Raw genomic sequence first — 17,441 nt, 5'->3', positions numbered from 1 at the left:
TTACGAAAACTCAGCGCAGGAGCAGAATTCCGCTAGCGCGCATGGAGTTAAGAGTCATTCAGCAGTGTTCTGAGCCACCTGTAGTTGTTGTAGAATATATTTTGAGAGACCAATGTAAAGGGAGTTGCCATAGTATAGTTGTGCTGTGATTAACACCTGGAAGATGGTTTTACATTTGTTAGTAAGTAACAAGGGGAGTATTTGTCAGACCATTCCACAGCAGTGCTTCCCAAACTTTTAGACCTGTGACCACATTTTTAGAACAAGCTTTCGTGACCCACCTACCTTTAAGGTTCATGAGGCAGAGCAATATTTTAATGCAACTAAAGCATTTTGTGGTAGCGCTTGCCATTTACAGACAGCACATATTCCATTGAAAGAGCCACTAAACCTGCACGGAAATATACAGCACACAAACAGCAATGTATGGAAATGGGGTTTCTGTGAATATTTATCATTTTCCAGTAGAAGTAAAGTATTTGGATTTGTTATGATCCTATTAAAATCTTAGTTTCCAGCACACTTCGGAGTTCGAAAACAATGCAATTGATGTCTGCGTTTCTAACGGCTGAATGCCTACTGTTAATTTGCGGGTATCTACATTTTGTTGTAATACATCCTACAGTTTTTCCTTTCACACTCCCTGTACTCCAGCAAGATTGTCACATAATTAAATTTACAAACTCCTCTCACTATGTAGTCAGATAAATAAAAGTAAACACCACTACCCATTGGCAAAAGAATCATCACAATTTGATCGGAAGACATAGCATGACATTTAACCTCTGACTTTGGAACACCAGTTAATGTGACAAGATAATCACAAAATTTAAATTAAAGGCATCTTTATTCTTTGCTCGGACTTTCCAGACCCTCTAACAATCAGCTCCCTACCCACCAGTAGGTCGTGACGCACATTTTGTGAAGCACCACTGTTGCAGAGCATGCTGAAGCTTGTGGTAGCCACCTTTGTGACATGGCTCTTTTTTTAACAGAAGATTTAGAGCCTAGTGTTGACCCCAAAGTCATTAGCCCATCACCAATCAGGAGGTCATAATGCAGGCTGCCAGTGGGCAAATTCTCAGTTTAGTCTCGGTTAAGCTTGAGGCAACTTGCATCCATCCATTTACCGACTGCTGACATTCAGTCCTGGAACTGAGTGGAAGTAGACGAGGCGTTGCCAGATACGGTCAGGCTGAGCATCGAGACATTCACAGAAGAAAATATAGAGATGTGGAAAAATTGGACAATAACAGCAAGAGGTAGCAGACGCATATCACACAACGTGGGCACAATGGGGATCCTTGAGGCACACTGCAATGCAATGCATCGGGAGACTGAAAGGGCTTTAACAGCTTAAGACCGATCACATTAAAAAGGAGAACCATTCGAACTCATAAAGACAATTGATCAGAGTAAAGTGTGAACAAAAGTTAGTATATGGGCCAAGAGGGAAATAGATAAAGGGCCCCCAGAAAAGGAGAAGGTAGGTATAATAAAGCTGTTTGTTGTTCATTGAGGAGTGACATGACTTTCTCAATTTTCATCAACCGTGATATCCATACTTTATATATACATCCATCAGGGACATCTTAAGAACTTTGGGGACCCTGGGAAAAATGTATTTATGGGGCTTCGGTTCTCATCAACTTCGAATTTATGATCACATTTTTGCAACCTTTATGCCCTCTTTAGCCAGGTCAGAGACGGTGCAAAGGCACACTAGTCCAAATTCTAAATGTGTTTACTGATATTCATGGACAGTGACGTGTGTTTTTAAAATTGTGACACAGCAGCAGTTCACTAATATTACTGCAAATAATCTCTGTGACAGCCTCCCATTTCTCACATGTGTGGTGTTGCTTTTATCTGAAATAACTGTTTTTATGGATGTTGCATGAAGCATAAACATATTATTTCGATGCAAAATTCCTGTAATAGACTTCCACACATCACCCACATTAAAATTAATTGAAAGGAAAAGGGTATTTTAAGCAATAGGTTTATGAATGATTTGAGGTAATCAGGGCACGACTCTGCAGAATAGAGCTGGTTCTGCCAGACCCCCCGAAAAGCTGGGGCCCTGGGCCAGAGCCCACATTGCCCATGCTTTAAAACGTCTCACATCCATGCACGTGTGTCCCCACTTCTCCAGGTGAATTGTTGCTTGATGCCATTCCCGAAAGGGAACCAGGGTGTCAGGATAACTACCAAATAATTCAGTTATTCTCATTTAAACACACCATAGGTATCTTGAAATGATATCCTCTTGAATAGCTTCTTGTGAATGTGAACTTCCAAAGTTCGATACAACAGGTGATCAGCTGCAATTGTGAGAACATAAAATTCATACAACAGAGTTCAGTAATGTGTTAGAGGCTCTCTCTCTCTCAAACTGAAGATCAAACAAAACTCACTATACATATGAGCAGAATGAAACAGAAAAGCATGGGCAGAAAATTGGCAGTACCTACTAACAGCACTCCCAAAGATGGAACGTATATTGTCCACAGTTGTTGCATTTGCTAGGGTACGAACATCTGCCACAGTCTCACCTTGCTGAAATGAAAAACATGTTACATTTTAAAAGCAGCAGGTCACGAATCAGTGAAGAACCTCTACAGGTGAGCCAAACATAGCAGAGAAGCTACATAAATACTGCTTGGAATCAGAATATTCAAAGTTTGTGATACTAAGAATTCAGACAATTAGAGAGAGAAAACAGATAACACTGCACTGCTGAATAGATAGCTGCAATTAATTCAAGAGCTTTTTTTATGGATTTGCATCAAAAGTGAACAATTAAATTGGGCAAAACAAAAAAGGACCTCAAAATCTTCGCAGGATTAGAAAAGGGTTAGACAGGCAAACACACCTGGTTGGAAAATGATATGCAAGCTACTGTAAGTGCAAACTTTGGGCTTAACAAAAATGCCAGCAACAGCCGGAATAGAGTGACTCCATTTCAAGACATGGGAGCTTGAAAGAACTTGTATAAGTGAGGCCTGGAGTCAACCCAGAAACTGAGGAGCGCAGGGACTAGTTCAAGAACAGGCAAGATACTTTCCTCCTTTAGGAGTGCATATGTCTGTGGCAGGATGTTAGTGTGTGTCTGCATGCTCTAGGGTATAGTGCATATGTCTGTGGCAGGATGTTAGTGTGTGTCTGCTTGCTCTAGGGTATCAGGTGCGTCATCGCTGCAATAGCTTTTGCTCACAGCAAGCTTTGGCACCTGGAACCTCCAATTGCATGGGTTAATTTCTGGCACAATAATGGCCATTCATGGCGTAAAGGTTGGTATACTGTAATGGTGATGCAACGTGGCATAATTTCAGCAACCCTGAACTAATTGTTGCTCCCTTAACATAATAATGACAAAAGCAACATATTGTGAGTATTCCTGGTCTAGCCATGACCACCCATACCATGGCAAGGGTCAGGCATTGCATAGTGGGGGTCAACCCTCACATACTGTGAGCTTCCTTAACACAATGGTGGCCATAAGTGGTATATTACCAGTGATTGCCATTCTTATCATATGGTGGCCCTCATGGTCATTACAGTATCTGCCCTTGCTTAATGGTGGCCTAGGGATTACAGTGGCCATTCTTGGCATTATGGTGTGCATTCGTGGCATATTGCTGGCCCTTAATTAGTTGCTGACTGCACTCATCAAAAGTATACCAAACTTGCAACCAAATTAATGTTTTATGGGGGTGTGGGCTAGGTGTGTGCTCGGTCAATGAACATACGGACTATTCACAGTGATTGGCGGTGGCCAACAGTATGTCCAGTCTCAAGATGTACTACCAAAATGAGCCTGCGGGCTTTTGTTATCATTAAATGACTAAATACATTTTCTTGAAACCAAAAAAGTTGTGTTTAATTTCTCCAATTTCACTTTTTAAATTATTGAGTAAATTAATCAATCTTCATTATGTTCAATCAATGGTTTCAAACATCAATTTACTTGAACATTCGTAAGTGTCGAAAAACATCTATCTCCATCAATACCCAATATATTTCAGGTGTAGAACCCTTAATCAGAGGTGACCTTAAACAAATTTACAAATATGGTATCAAAATCGGATAGAGGGAACCCAATCTAATTCACCTACGGGTTATAGGGACCAAATGTGGAAAACCACATCAACTGCGGGCTTCCTATTGTAGAAAATGAAGTGAAGTTGTCATAACCAGAAATAATGCGTTCATAACAAGCTTGAGACGGCATGCTAACGAATGGAAAAAACATAACTTAAAATGTGTCCTTCAATCCTAGCCCTGACATATGGGAGGGCATTCTTTTTATGGTTTGGAAATTCTCCGATTTTTGATAGCCATTCATAGCATTTACCTGTAATACATGGGCCTGTGACATAAAATGTGCCCATGTGAGGCAGCTGTACATGTAACTAATGAAAGTGGGAAGATGATATTTGAAGACAAAATATGTAATTAAGAATATAAGCGGTTTTTTGAGCCACAATAGCCTATTTCCAAAACATTTTTTTAACAGATTTTTTTTATATACATATTAGATGATGTTTGGAGACAAGATAGTGTCTAAAATATATTTAAAGTCGATATTTGAAGGGTAATTCATGCAGATTTGAGCAGACGTATTGATTAGGTTACTTCCTTTCTGCCACAAGACGTCTTGCTTCTACAGCAGTTATTTAATTACTCATTCAGAGGCATTTTCGATTTATAAAGCATTTTGATGACATTACTGTCCATCATTTCTGCTGGTGCACCGATGTGGCACTTCTGATAATCCTGCATGAGCTGGTCATTATTATAAACTTGTGATATGGTCGGTTTTTTTTTTAATCAACAAACTTTAATGAATTTATGTATTGTACTAGTGTATTAATCATACAGTACAGTCTCATTGATAGCGTATAGCACCAACATGACAGCTAGATGAAATCCACAGAGAAACCTGCTTTCCATGCGTGTCCGTCAGCTTTTCTCCCTCAGGCCTCCCTAGTCATCAAGTAAACTTCAAGCAGATTCTGACTTGGGCAACGATGGAACAGTAGATGCTAGACATAAGTAGAGCGTTTGATACAGTTTCGTACAGTTTGCTGCTAGAACGGCTGTGGTCGCAGGGTATGGGGGAAGAGCATTTGAATGGCTTGCTGATTTCTTACACATACGTTCTTTACAGGTGTTTCAAAAGTCATACGCCTCAGATATCATCCCTTTCAGCAGGGAGTGCACAGGGATCAGCACTGAGTCCTACCCTGTTTAACCTGTATCTCTGCCCCTTGGCGGATGTAATTGAACGCCATGGTGTGAGGATTGGGTCGTATGCGGACGACACTCAGCAAACCATCACACTGGCACAAGATGATGGCAGTGCTGCAACAAACTTCAAATTTTGTCTGGTAGACCCGGAGGTATGGATGGACGCTAGTTGCCTGAATTTGAATGCAGACAAGACAGAGGTCATGGTGATTTGGAAACAGCCCACAATTTGGTCCTCTGCGTGGTGGCCTTGCAAACTGGGCCCCACTCCGATCCCTACACCTAAAGTAAAAAATCTGGGCATAATCTTTGATGCGCAGTTATCTTTTGAGAGTCAGATCAAGGCCACGGCTGGCACTTGTTTTTGAGTGTAAGATTGTTGAAGAAGATTCTACGGCTTGCACCAGACTCAGCAAAAAAGAAAGTAATGCAAGCGCTTTTAGTGCCCCAGCTCGATTACTCGATCTGGGGGTCTCCAAAGGCAGGTTGGGAATGTTTCAAAGAGTTACAAATGTAGCAGCCCAGCTGCTACTAAAAATGCCAAAATGGCTTGCCATAAGCCTGTGTCTTGCTGAACTACATTGGCTCCCCAACAAGCACAGAGTCTCTTTTAAAGCACTCTGTTTTACGCATAGGATACTGAATCAGAGGAGTCAAAATTGCTTGTAACCTCTGATTTAAGATTATAACCCCTCCAGATATCGTAGGTCTTCTGAGGCAGCTCTGTCTGTGATCCCTAGAGTGCACAGAACACACCTGGGGGCAGTTCTTTTGGACTATTTACAGCTAAACTCTGGAACTCAATGTCACTGGACATGAGTCTCGAACCATCAGAAGCGAGTGAGCGCAAAAAATCTCAAGACCTGCCTTTTTTTAGGCAAAGGTAGTAGAAGTGTCTGGCCCTTAGTCAAGTCTGACTCTACGTGACAACTGAAATACTTCTCTAGCACGGGGACACTCCTTGGAGTAACCAGGCGCTTTATAAATCATTTAAAATAACATAATATAGTTGAGGGTGAAGAGGAAAGCAGGAAAAAGTACTTTGAGAAGGAGGTGGCTGAAGAGGTAGCTGAGCATTTGCAGAAAAACATGGAAATTGAGCACACCCCTTCGCTTCATCAAAAACAAAATCTAGACACATTCTTTCCAGCAAACTACAGGTCCAATATGCTGTATGGATGGTGCTTGACCTTTGTCAAGCACCATCCATACAGCCACAGCAAGTACCACCATCCATCTATCCACAGCAAGTACCATCAAGCTACCCCCAAGGGAGAAAAACTGAAAAAGTATAGAGAGGAATGCAACCCTAAGTGGAATTAATATGAAGGAACAGCAATCAAGAAGAAAGTCGGATGATTGAAAGGGGGAGACACTTCAATTCAAAGTATGTTGATCACAATACTAGGTGAGATTAGAGATTTGAAGACTTCCCAGGCCCAAGGGATCGCTACACTACACAAGTACACAAGGGGCTGTGTAAGTTGGAAGACAATATGTCCAACACACCAAAAAGAATGAATGAGGCAGAGAATCACATCTCGGAACTGGAGGACAAATTATCCACCATTCAGCAAGAACTATCAGAAATGGGAAAAAGCAAGAGTCAGTAGAACTTAAACTCCACGATTTGAAGAATTATAATAAATGCTTCAACCTCCGCCTGGTGGGTGTCCCGGAAGGATGCGAGGACGCCCAAGTCACCAAATGGCCCGATTCATGTATCTATATCACATTTATAGCAACTATCCTATCAGTACAACCGCATGTGGTGCCAGACTGCAGAAAAGTTCTTGTGCCTTTCTTGGAGTATGGGATGTATTTAGATCATATTATAGTGGATATTATATTAGATCCGCTGTAATGGAATTGCATTTTATAATATTACACACAACACCTTCTGGGAAATTCAATTTGTTTATAATAGCAGTCACTTTATGCTGGTTATCAACAAACAATGTTATGAAAAGAGGCTTTGAAAGTAATTTCTTTTAATGACAATGGGCTCAACAACAGACGCAAAGCCCAGGCTATAGAAAGGGGTCACAGCCGGGATATCATACTGTTGCTGGAAACTCATCATACTCTTGCTGGAAACTCATTTTAAGCACATAAACAGTGTTAACAGAAGTTTTCAGAATTTTTCAACAATGGGCTGGGTTTCATTGTCTATCAAGTGATAGTTCAGCTCAGAAGGGGGTAGGGATATATGTCGGTAAACATGTCCCATATCAAATTAAGCCCATGCAAACAGACTCGGGGGGGGGGGGAGATGGACATTCATAAATGGGAAACTTAATCACGCTAATATGACCATAGGAACAATCTATATGTCAGTTTGAGATAATCCACTCCCTTTGTTACAACTAAAACAGGACTCAACCAATATCCGGGGTCAGATTATTCCGGGCAGAGATTTTAATTTCCTCCAAGGCCCATCACTTGATTAATCTACTATAACTCGAAGACAAAATAAGCCACTAATGGCCATCGCCTTAGCTAATTGGAATAAAAAGGAATAAGACCTGGCCGATCTATGACGCTTACAACACCCCAGGGAACAGGTTTTTTCATTCTTCTCTGCAAAGTACAATACTGCCTCCAGAATAGATTATTTCTTAGTATCACATGGGCTGAAACGTATCACTTACGAATACATTTCAAATTCTTTTTCAGACCACGCATTGGTTAAAATGGAAATAGCTGGGTTGAGTCTCGAAAAGGCACCCAGAAGATGGCTTTTTAATAAAGTCAATCTGGAGAGTGAAGAATGGTGAACAGGGGTAGCAAATGAGATCAAAAACTTCTTCCACCACCCGGGTAGATATCATTTGGGATGCCTTCAAGGCTGTTCTTCAATTTAGAAAAGGGGGTGGTGATGAACAGAGTGTCTGAGTTAAACAGACCACTCTTACCCAGTCCAAAGATCAGGGCTTGATCCATCACCGTTATTTATCTCACTGCCCCATCCCAGCTCAGAACCTGGCTATATGCAAATCAGTCTGTCCCTGGCCCAGTGCATCATGGGAACAGGGCAGACTAAACTACCAAGCCAATTCTTCACCAGAAAGGAGACAAGCTACCGGGGACCGGTTTCTGGCATTTCAGCCTTCTTCGGCCCGGCTTGCTTGAATACTGATGGAGCAGTGAGAAAGGGACTCATGTCTGAGTATACCCTGCCACACCTATAGTGGCCAAAAACGATTTAGAAAAGGGGGTGGTGATGAACAGAGTGTCTGAGTTAAACAGACCACTCTTACCCAGTCCAAAGATCAGGGCTTGATCCATCACCGTTATTTATCTCACTGCCCCATCCCAGCTCAGAACCTGGCTATATGCAAATCAGTCTGTCCCTGGCCCAGTGCATCATGGGAACAGGGCAGACTAAACTACCAAGCCAATTCTTCACCAGAAAGGAGACAAGCTACCGGGGACCGGTTTCTGGCATTTCAGCCTTCTTCGGCCCGGCTTGCTTGAATCCTGATGGAGCAGTGAGAAAGGGACTCATGTCTGAGTATACCCTGCCACACCTATAGTGGCCAAAAACGATTTAGAAAAGGGGGTGGTGATGAACAGAGTGTCTGAGTTAAACAGACCACTCTTACCCAGTCCAAAGATCAGGGCTTGATCCATCACCGTTATTTATCTCACTGCCCCATCCCAGCTCAGAGCCTGGCTATATGCAAATCAGTCTGTCCCTGGCCCAGTGCATCATGGGAACAGGGCAGACTAAACTACCAAGCCAATTCTTCACCAGAAAGGAGACAAGCTACCGGGGACCGGTTTCTGGCATTTCAGCCTTCTTCGGCCCGGCTTGCTTGAATCCTGATGGAGCAGTGAGAAAGGGACTCATGTCTGAGTATACCCTTCAAGGCTGTTCTTCAAGGCTTCATCACCTCTAAAGAAATTAAACAGAGAGAGAAGGGAAAAAAGAGGTGAGCTGGAAAGCAGACTAGCGCAAGCTAATAGAACCTACTTTCAAGCGAAGAACTCGGAGGCAAAGCAGGAGTTATCACAGGCTCAATCTGAAATGGAGGATTATTGTTATGCTCAGGGTAGTACAGCCAATACGGCTTATCTTCAGAGGGTATATGACGAAAGTTAGCATGCAGGAGACTATTAGCATGGCAGGCTAAAGATCATCAGGTTAAAAACAGAATCTTATCACTGACAGATGTAGTCTTAAAGACACAGATCAACAGCCCCTTAGAGATTGTGAATGCTTTTTTAAAACAATATGAGAAAATCTATCAGACAGATTAGCAAATGTCGGACAATCTTTTAAGATTTTTAGATAAACTCCCAATCCAGTCTCTAACAATGGAACAAAGTCAAATGATAACGTCTGAGTTTTCCCTGGAGGAAATAGACACAGTAGTAAACTCGATTGCTAATGGCACATCAGCAGGGGAGGATGGTCTATCAGCTGAAATATATAAGAAAGTTGCACAAGTTTTAAATATACAATTATTGAAGCTCGCCAACCATATTTTAAATGGTGGAAAACCCCCAACATCATTTCATATGGCCGTAGTAGTCAGCATGTTAAAGAAATACAAGAATAAGGAGAATATTAATTCCTATAGGCCCATAAACCTACTTAATTTCGATTATAAAATCTTTAAAAAACTGTTGGAGAATAGATTAAATAAAATTGTAGATCAATTATACATCCCAATCAATGTGGGTTTGCGGCTGGTTCTTAATAGAGCCACTAGATTATCTGATCCAAAATAAAAAGGGGAACAGATGTTATTTTTAGATGCGGAGAAAGCTTTCGACCTTGTGTCCTGGGAACGTTTTTTGTGATTCTTGATAGATTTGGATTCCCAAAAACGTTTACACAAACAAGAATTCCTCAGCACAAATAATGATCAATTCTAGAAATGCAGGTAGCTGCACAGTAAACAGAGACACAAGCCAGCGGTGTCCTTTATCCACAATACTTTTTGCACTTTTTATAGAACCCCTGCCAATAGCCATTAGACAAAAAGCACCTTAATTAGCACCACTGCAAGGTATGACTAATATAAAATTATATGCCGATGACATTGTCCTTTTTCTTAAACCTGGGGGAAACATTCAAAAGGAAATCTTTGGAATTCGTAAGGAACTTCAGGCACTGGGTGGATACAAAATAAATAATACTAAGACGAAAATGTTACTTTGTAATTGTTCCCAGGACACATTAATCCCGGAGATCCAGTCATCATACAATGTAAGACCTAAAAGATATTTAGGTATATTCGCCACAGGAAATGTGAATGATCTCTATATTTTGAATCATGTTCCATTACTACAAAAGACTAAGCGTTTGTTTGCAAAATTGAACTAACTTCCAATCTCAATAGTTGGATGGCTGGCACTGATAGGAATGTCAATGTTACCATTATTTAACTTTTTATTCTCAGCAATCACTTATGCATTGGAAATGGTCTTTTTTAAAGAAGTAAAGGGTTATTTTCATCTTTCAAAAGGATTAATAAAATACCTCGAAGAGCACTAGCCACTCTAAGTAATCCAACTAAGGAAGTTGGGTTGTCCCTTCCTAACTTGAGGGAATACTACTATGTGAATTTTGCACATTACAGGTACAGATTTTTTAATCATCTTGATTCATTTGACACAAAAAATGTCTTTATAATAAAAATACTGAAGGGATATAAAATCTTGGACATGATGAGACTGCTGAAAAATCCCTAAAAAGTGTGGTATAAGGCCCTCCAGTGTATTTTCTTTAACAGAAAACACAACTATTTAAATATTATGATATACTTTGAATAAATGGTTCTAACAGACATATATATTGGGGAACAGAGGCTTATCCAACCTAACATTTTAGGGAATTGGGAAGAGAACGATTGTATAACCGTGGGATATATAATATTAATTTGATATCTGGAACAAATGGTCAGAAATTGAGTGCGGCATAAGGCGTTTTAAAAATACACTCAAGTGGTCTTTCCTACATTTAAACACTTTTTAAAGAATATAGACCAGGTCACACTCTGGGCAAAACTAGACCTTAGTAAGGCTCTCTTGGAAACAGCTCGACGCAGATCAATAAGCACCTGGTTACACATCCATAACGAACATAAGGATAAGAGAGTGTATGAAAAAGCCCAAGATGAATGGCAAACAAAAGAAGGCCTTCAGATCTCAAGGTCGGTCTGGAAAAGAATTAATAAATATAATTCAAAACTCCTAAAAGGCACCAACTTTAGGAAAATGCAATACTATACGTAATGGTTACTGTATAGGACTCTTGCCTATTAGCATAATATATATACTCAGATAGAAGAAAAAGGTTTCCTGTGCTCAGCAGAAGTGCAAGACAACTGGACCCATATTGTTTGAGAATGTCCAGAAATTAAATGTTTCTGGGAAGAGATCACAAAAATACTGTAAACTTACGTTAGGCCCTAGGACAACCATTGATAGATATGTTGCAACCCAGGGATATTCCCCAAACATAACTGTTAGCACCCTGCAAGGGGCAGGCTTATATATTTTAGCATTAGTGGCAAGATCACTAATATTGCAGAATTGGCGTATTGAGACAATACCCACATTTTTCCACTGGCAGTCGAAACTGCATAAAGTCAGAGAAATGGAAAAACGTTATGCTTTACGATTAGGCTCCTATTGAAAATTCATGACTCGCTAGAAATCTATAGGAAACTAATCAGCAAAGAATCAAAATCAAATAGAACGTGGTCACTTATTTTAAATTTGAGATCTGCAATCTATTATAAGGTTTCGTGTAATATGTGCTTTTAATCCATTGTTTTTTTTAATACCCTCTACTTTTATATATTTGAAGGATATTGTATTGATTAATTATGTATACTTGAGAATACTAATTAAGATCATATTCGTAAAATGGAATTATATAGGCACTTTATGTATATATGATATTGTAAAATGAACTTAAAAACAAATAATTATTTTAAAAAAAGCAGCACTTGAGAGACTATAGAAAAGGGAAAACACTTAAAAAGCGTTCCAAAAAAAATGAGGCCCACCAAGTAAACCACACTCAAATAACATAACAGAATGCATGATGTGTTCAAACGAGTTTATATAAGCAATTTGGGGGGTTTGTAGAAAGGGAGAGGACAATTCAGATACCTACACACACACACAAAGAAATACAGGAACATGCATAGATTTTACTACAAGAGGACAACCATTCATAAAGCTCCTATTAATGAATGTGAGGGGACTAGACTCCTCAACAAAAATGCAGAAACTATTCCTACATATTAAAGCAAACCCGGATGTTATTCTGTTACAAAAAGACCACATCGTAACAGCAGATCAAAACATGCTGAAGCATGAATATTTACGTCCCAAACACAAAGCAGAATAATTATTTGAGGCCTTTACTACTAAGACATGGACCAATTTCTTATGGGAGATGTCATATTAGGGGAGATTTTAACCTGGCTTGGGACAGGGACCTAGATTGCACAAACACTCAGGGACAAGTCTATAGTGTCCAGCAAACAATTACCGAACCTAAGGGATGAACTGGGCTAGTGGATTTGTGGTGGCAGCTACATGGCGAGGAGAGCGACTATACCTTCTTTTCATGCACACACAGGACATACACAAGGGTAATTCACCTACTTGTATGCAAACAAATGTCTGGGTCAGTGATAAAAGTAGACATTGATGACATTACACTTTCTGACCATAAGATTTTGTCATGAATTGGGACTTAGAATCCCCAGATCCTTTGTCCCCCTAGGATCCCCCAGAGACACTGGTGATTTAAAGACTACTTAACGTAAGAAACTATAAACCATCAAGAACTGAAATATCTTGTACAAAACATTTTGACAGATCATGATCATGACCCAACACACTTAATTGCATTAGAAGCTCGAAAGAAAGGGAAATTAGGCTTGGAAATGTCTAAACTTAAAACACAGTTACGGCAAGAAGAGCTAGCAAGTAAACAACACACAATGGCGCAACGGGTTAGGAAGATTAACAGATGGAAAGGGAAGTTGAATATTAAAGCCACTAACAAATCAGAAACCCTACCCTTACAAACCCATTAGAGATACTACGTCTCAGGAAAGAAAAAAATGGAAAAGGTCTGGCACACCAATTACATGCTCGACTTAAAGCTTACATATCTGCGATCTGAAACTCCTATGGACAATTCCATAGACCCATGCCCTCACCACATCTTCAACAAAGCAGACTCCGTCATAGCACCGCACCTCCGAGACGTCATCAACTGCTCCCTCAACTCCGCCACCTTCCCGGAAGACTGGAAACACGCTGAACTCACCGCCCTTCTGAAAAAACCAACAGCAGACCCCACCGAACTCAAAAACTACCGCCCCATCTCGCTTCTTCCATTCCCGGCCAAAGTCATCGAGAAAGCTGTCAACAACCAGCTCGCCGCCTTCCTCGAAGCCAACAAATCACTCGACCCCTCACAATCTGGCTTCCGAGCCAAACACAGCACTGAGACCGCCCTCATCGCAGCAACAGACGACATTCGAACTCTACTGGACAATGGAGACACAGTCGCCCTCATCCTCCTCGACCTCTCTGCAGCCTTCGACACAGTCTGCCACAGCACCCTTTTACAACGCCTCAGAAACATCGGAATCCAAGGAAAAGCATTGGAATGGATCACCTCGTTCCTCACCGGAAGAACCCAGAGAGTCCGCCTCCCACCATTCAAGTCCGAGGCCTCTGAAATCATCTGCGGCGTACCACAAGGATCCTCACTCAGCCCCACCCTCTTCAACGTATACATGAGCCCCCTCGCGGCCATCAACCTCAACATCATCTCTTACGCGGATGACACTCAACTGATCCTATCTCTCACCAAGGACCCCAGCACCGCCAAAACTAACCTACACGAAGGAATGAAAGAAGTCGCCGAATGGATGAAACAAAGCCGTCTGAAACTGAACTCAGACAAAACAGAAGTCCTCATCTTAGGTAAATCCCCCTCTGCATGGGACGACTCCTGGTGGCCGGAAGCCCTCGGAAATGCACCCATCCCGACAGACCACGCACGGAACCTTGGCGTCATCCTGGATTCTTCACTCTCAATGAACAGACAAGTCAGCGCCGTGTCCTCTTCCTGCTTTAACATTCTTCGCATGCTCAGAAAAACATTTCGCTGGATCCCCTCCGAAACAAGAAAAACAGTCACCCATGCTCTAGTCACGAGCCAACTGGACTACGGAAACACCCTCTACGCAGGTACCACCGCTAAACTCCAGAAGAAACTACAACGAATCCAAAACGCCTCAGCCAGGCTCATATTAGACATCCCACGCAACGAACACATCTCTGGTCACCTTAAAGACCTCCACTGGCTACCCGTCAATAAGAGGATCACTTTCCGACTGCTTACCCACGCACACAAATCACTCTACGACATCGGACCAGATTGCCTCAACTCTCGAATGTCCTTCTACACCCCCTCCCGCCAACTTCGCTCTTCTAGCCAAGCCTTCGCCACTGTACCTCGCATCAACAAGACCACCATGGGAGGCAGATCCTTTTCATACCTGGCTGCCAAAACATGGAACTCACTCCCCGCTTACCTTCGCCTCACCCAGAATCACCTAGCGTTCAGAAAGCAGCTTAAAACGTGGATATTTGACAAATAATCCTCCTCCCCTTCCCAAGCGCCTTGAAACCCTCTGGGTATGTAGTGCGCTATACAAATTTTATGACTTGACTTGACTGCACAAGAAAAAGGGAAAGATGGATGCCTTTAGAGATTTCTATCTGAGACTCTACACTAAAGGAGACGAAAATGAAAGAGTAGGGGACAGATATTTGTCAGAATGTAACCTTTCTAAATTAACCACACAAAGAGAATACTTAGAAAGGCCAAGAGATACTGTAGAAGTGTTGAAGGGAGTAAACAAACATAAAACAGGGAAGTAACCTGGACCAGGAGGCTTTACTGCAGCATTCTATAAAATCCTGAGGGGAACCTTAGCACCCTATCCAACGAAAGTATTAAATACGCTTTTGCCCCGATTACGAGTGGGTCGGAATTATGAGTTTGGCTGTATTTAATGCAGCAGATAATTGTCGGATACATTAAATACCTTAATTGTCGTTACATTCTGCAGGTCTAACCTGCCAAAAAGTAACAGGGGAAATTGTATGGTATTTACCGTACCATGCTGATTTTTGTACATTAAACACCAAAATTAGCAAATTATTCCCCACAAACTTGTGATAAGTGTCGTTTATCACACATGATAAATAACGTACCTCCGTGGTATCGTTATTTATGACCTAAACTTGTAATCTGGGCCTTAGTAAGAGAATAGGAGTTTCTAGCACTATTTGATTTCCAAACCCAAGAAAGATCCTGTAGAATGCAAATCCTACAGACCTACAGCATTATTAAATCTGGATGCCAAGATCTTTACTAAGGTACTGTCCTGGAATGATAGAGGCAGATCAATCGGGATTTACAGGGGCAGATAATTCCACAATAACATTAGGTGATAAGCCCACCTAATAGAAAAAGTCAAAAAGAAGGGGATACTAGAGATCTTACTAACACTGAACGCTGAAAAAAGGATCCCACACCTCAGCTAGTACTTTCTGGGCAGCACCTTGAAAAGGCTAGGTTTTGGGACCCTGGTGGTTAATTGGATTCAAGAATATTAAAAAGATCCTACTTCATGGATTATAGTAAATGGAAGCAAAGAGTAGATAATGGAAGTACAGACAGGGAAGCAGGCAAGTGTGCCCCCTCTACCCACTTCTTCTTGCACCTTCCATGAAATGTGACTTATAAAGCGCAAAGTTACTCCATGGAGTGTCCTGGTGCTGAGCTTTCAGTCATCCACAAGGTGCAGTGATAACAACTAATATTGTTGGAGGAGTCAGGTCTTCAGCTTTTCATAAATAAGACGGTAGCAGTTATAGAGCGTAGCTCAAAAGCAAGCTTGTTCCAAGCCACTGGTCCAGGGAAGGAGAAGGTCCTTCTACCCATTCTCATGTGACGAACCTTGGGGATCCTTGCTAGGAGGCAGTGTGTTTACAGCAAATTTCTGAAAGGGCATAGAAACTAAATCTTGTCCTAAGATAGCCTGTGAATGAATGGTGCAGTGCTCTATGGACCAGGACTAACATTTTGACGAGAACTCTCTTCAATATTGGAAGCCAGCGGAGGTCACACCAGCGGGGACACGTCTGTTCTTAGAGGTAGGCTAAGTAGGATGCAGGATGCCGTATTTTGGACCACTTGAAGATTGTTAAGCAGATAGTCCGAGAGTCCCAGGTATAGGGTTTTGCCGTAGTACAGCCTTGAGGTTATGAGTTGCTGGATGACCACCTTTCTTGCAGACAAGTAGAGAAAGTGTAAAAACTGTTTTAATGTCTGCAGAAGCCCAAAACATGTACAGATCTCAGACAATCTGTGGCTGAAAAGAGATAGAATTGTCAAATGTAATGCCCAAGTTCTTAACTGTTCCTCCCTGTAGACCTGGGGAAGGAAGGCCTTAGGCCACAGAGTCTGCCAGTCGGGGGGAATTAGGTGTGCTGTGTGATTGGCTGCGTGTTGCTAACTCCATGTAGAATCCGACTTTATGGTGTTTCAGGAATGCGTGCATCGCTCTGGCCATATGTGCTTTATTGGTGCCAATTTCCCTTGACTAATGTGGCTTCACTGCGCTTATCTGGCGGATTGACCCAAGTTTCCTGTTTGTGCGTTTGTCTGTCGGCTACGTGCTACGTGCCACTGCACCTGTCACCTGTCAATCAGTTATCGCAGTCCTAGGTTGCAGAGCCTGTCTGATCACGTATTTCTGAGTCGAGTAGATGGAGAGTTCACGACGGGCGAGTAGGATACTAGTGATACAATTTCGTTCATGTATGCGAGTGTACTATTATGAGCATTGGCATAGTTTTTATCAATATCAACACATCAAGTGCTTAAGACAAGAAAATGGCAACTTTCTAAAACTGACTTTCATAATTGGGACTTCAAATCCAACTATACCGCTGCAGATGGTTTTAAATTACAATTCCTCAGACCCCAAACATAACCATCCTACCTGCTCCCAATCAAACGTTATCACTTATTAAATGTAATAAGGTCGCCCAATGCTATCCTATGGGAGAGGTAGGCCTTGCGGTAGTAAAAAACAAATGAAGAGTTTGCACTACCAGGGCATGTA

General features: G+C 41.6%; 1 protein-coding gene across 1 annotated transcript in view; it reads right to left on the bottom strand.

Annotated features, from left to right (window-relative positions):
* MLH1 (mutL homolog 1) overlaps positions 1-17,441 on the bottom strand; it is a 373,421-nt gene that overhangs the window by 183,369 nt on the left and 172,611 nt on the right. The window contains exon 8 of the mRNA XM_086967291.1: positions 2,471-2,559. Coding sequence (XP_086823417.1) covers positions 2,471-2,559 — 89 coding nt within the window. The remainder of the gene's footprint in view (positions 1-2,470; positions 2,560-17,441) is intronic.

The sequence above is a fragment of the Lissotriton vulgaris genome, chromosome 4_1 (assembly GCF_964263255.1).
Source record: "Lissotriton vulgaris chromosome 4_1, aLisVul1.2, whole genome shotgun sequence".
NCBI lineage: Eukaryota > Metazoa > Chordata > Amphibia > Caudata > Salamandridae > Lissotriton > Lissotriton vulgaris.
This window is presented reverse-complemented; position numbering and strand designations above follow the sequence as displayed.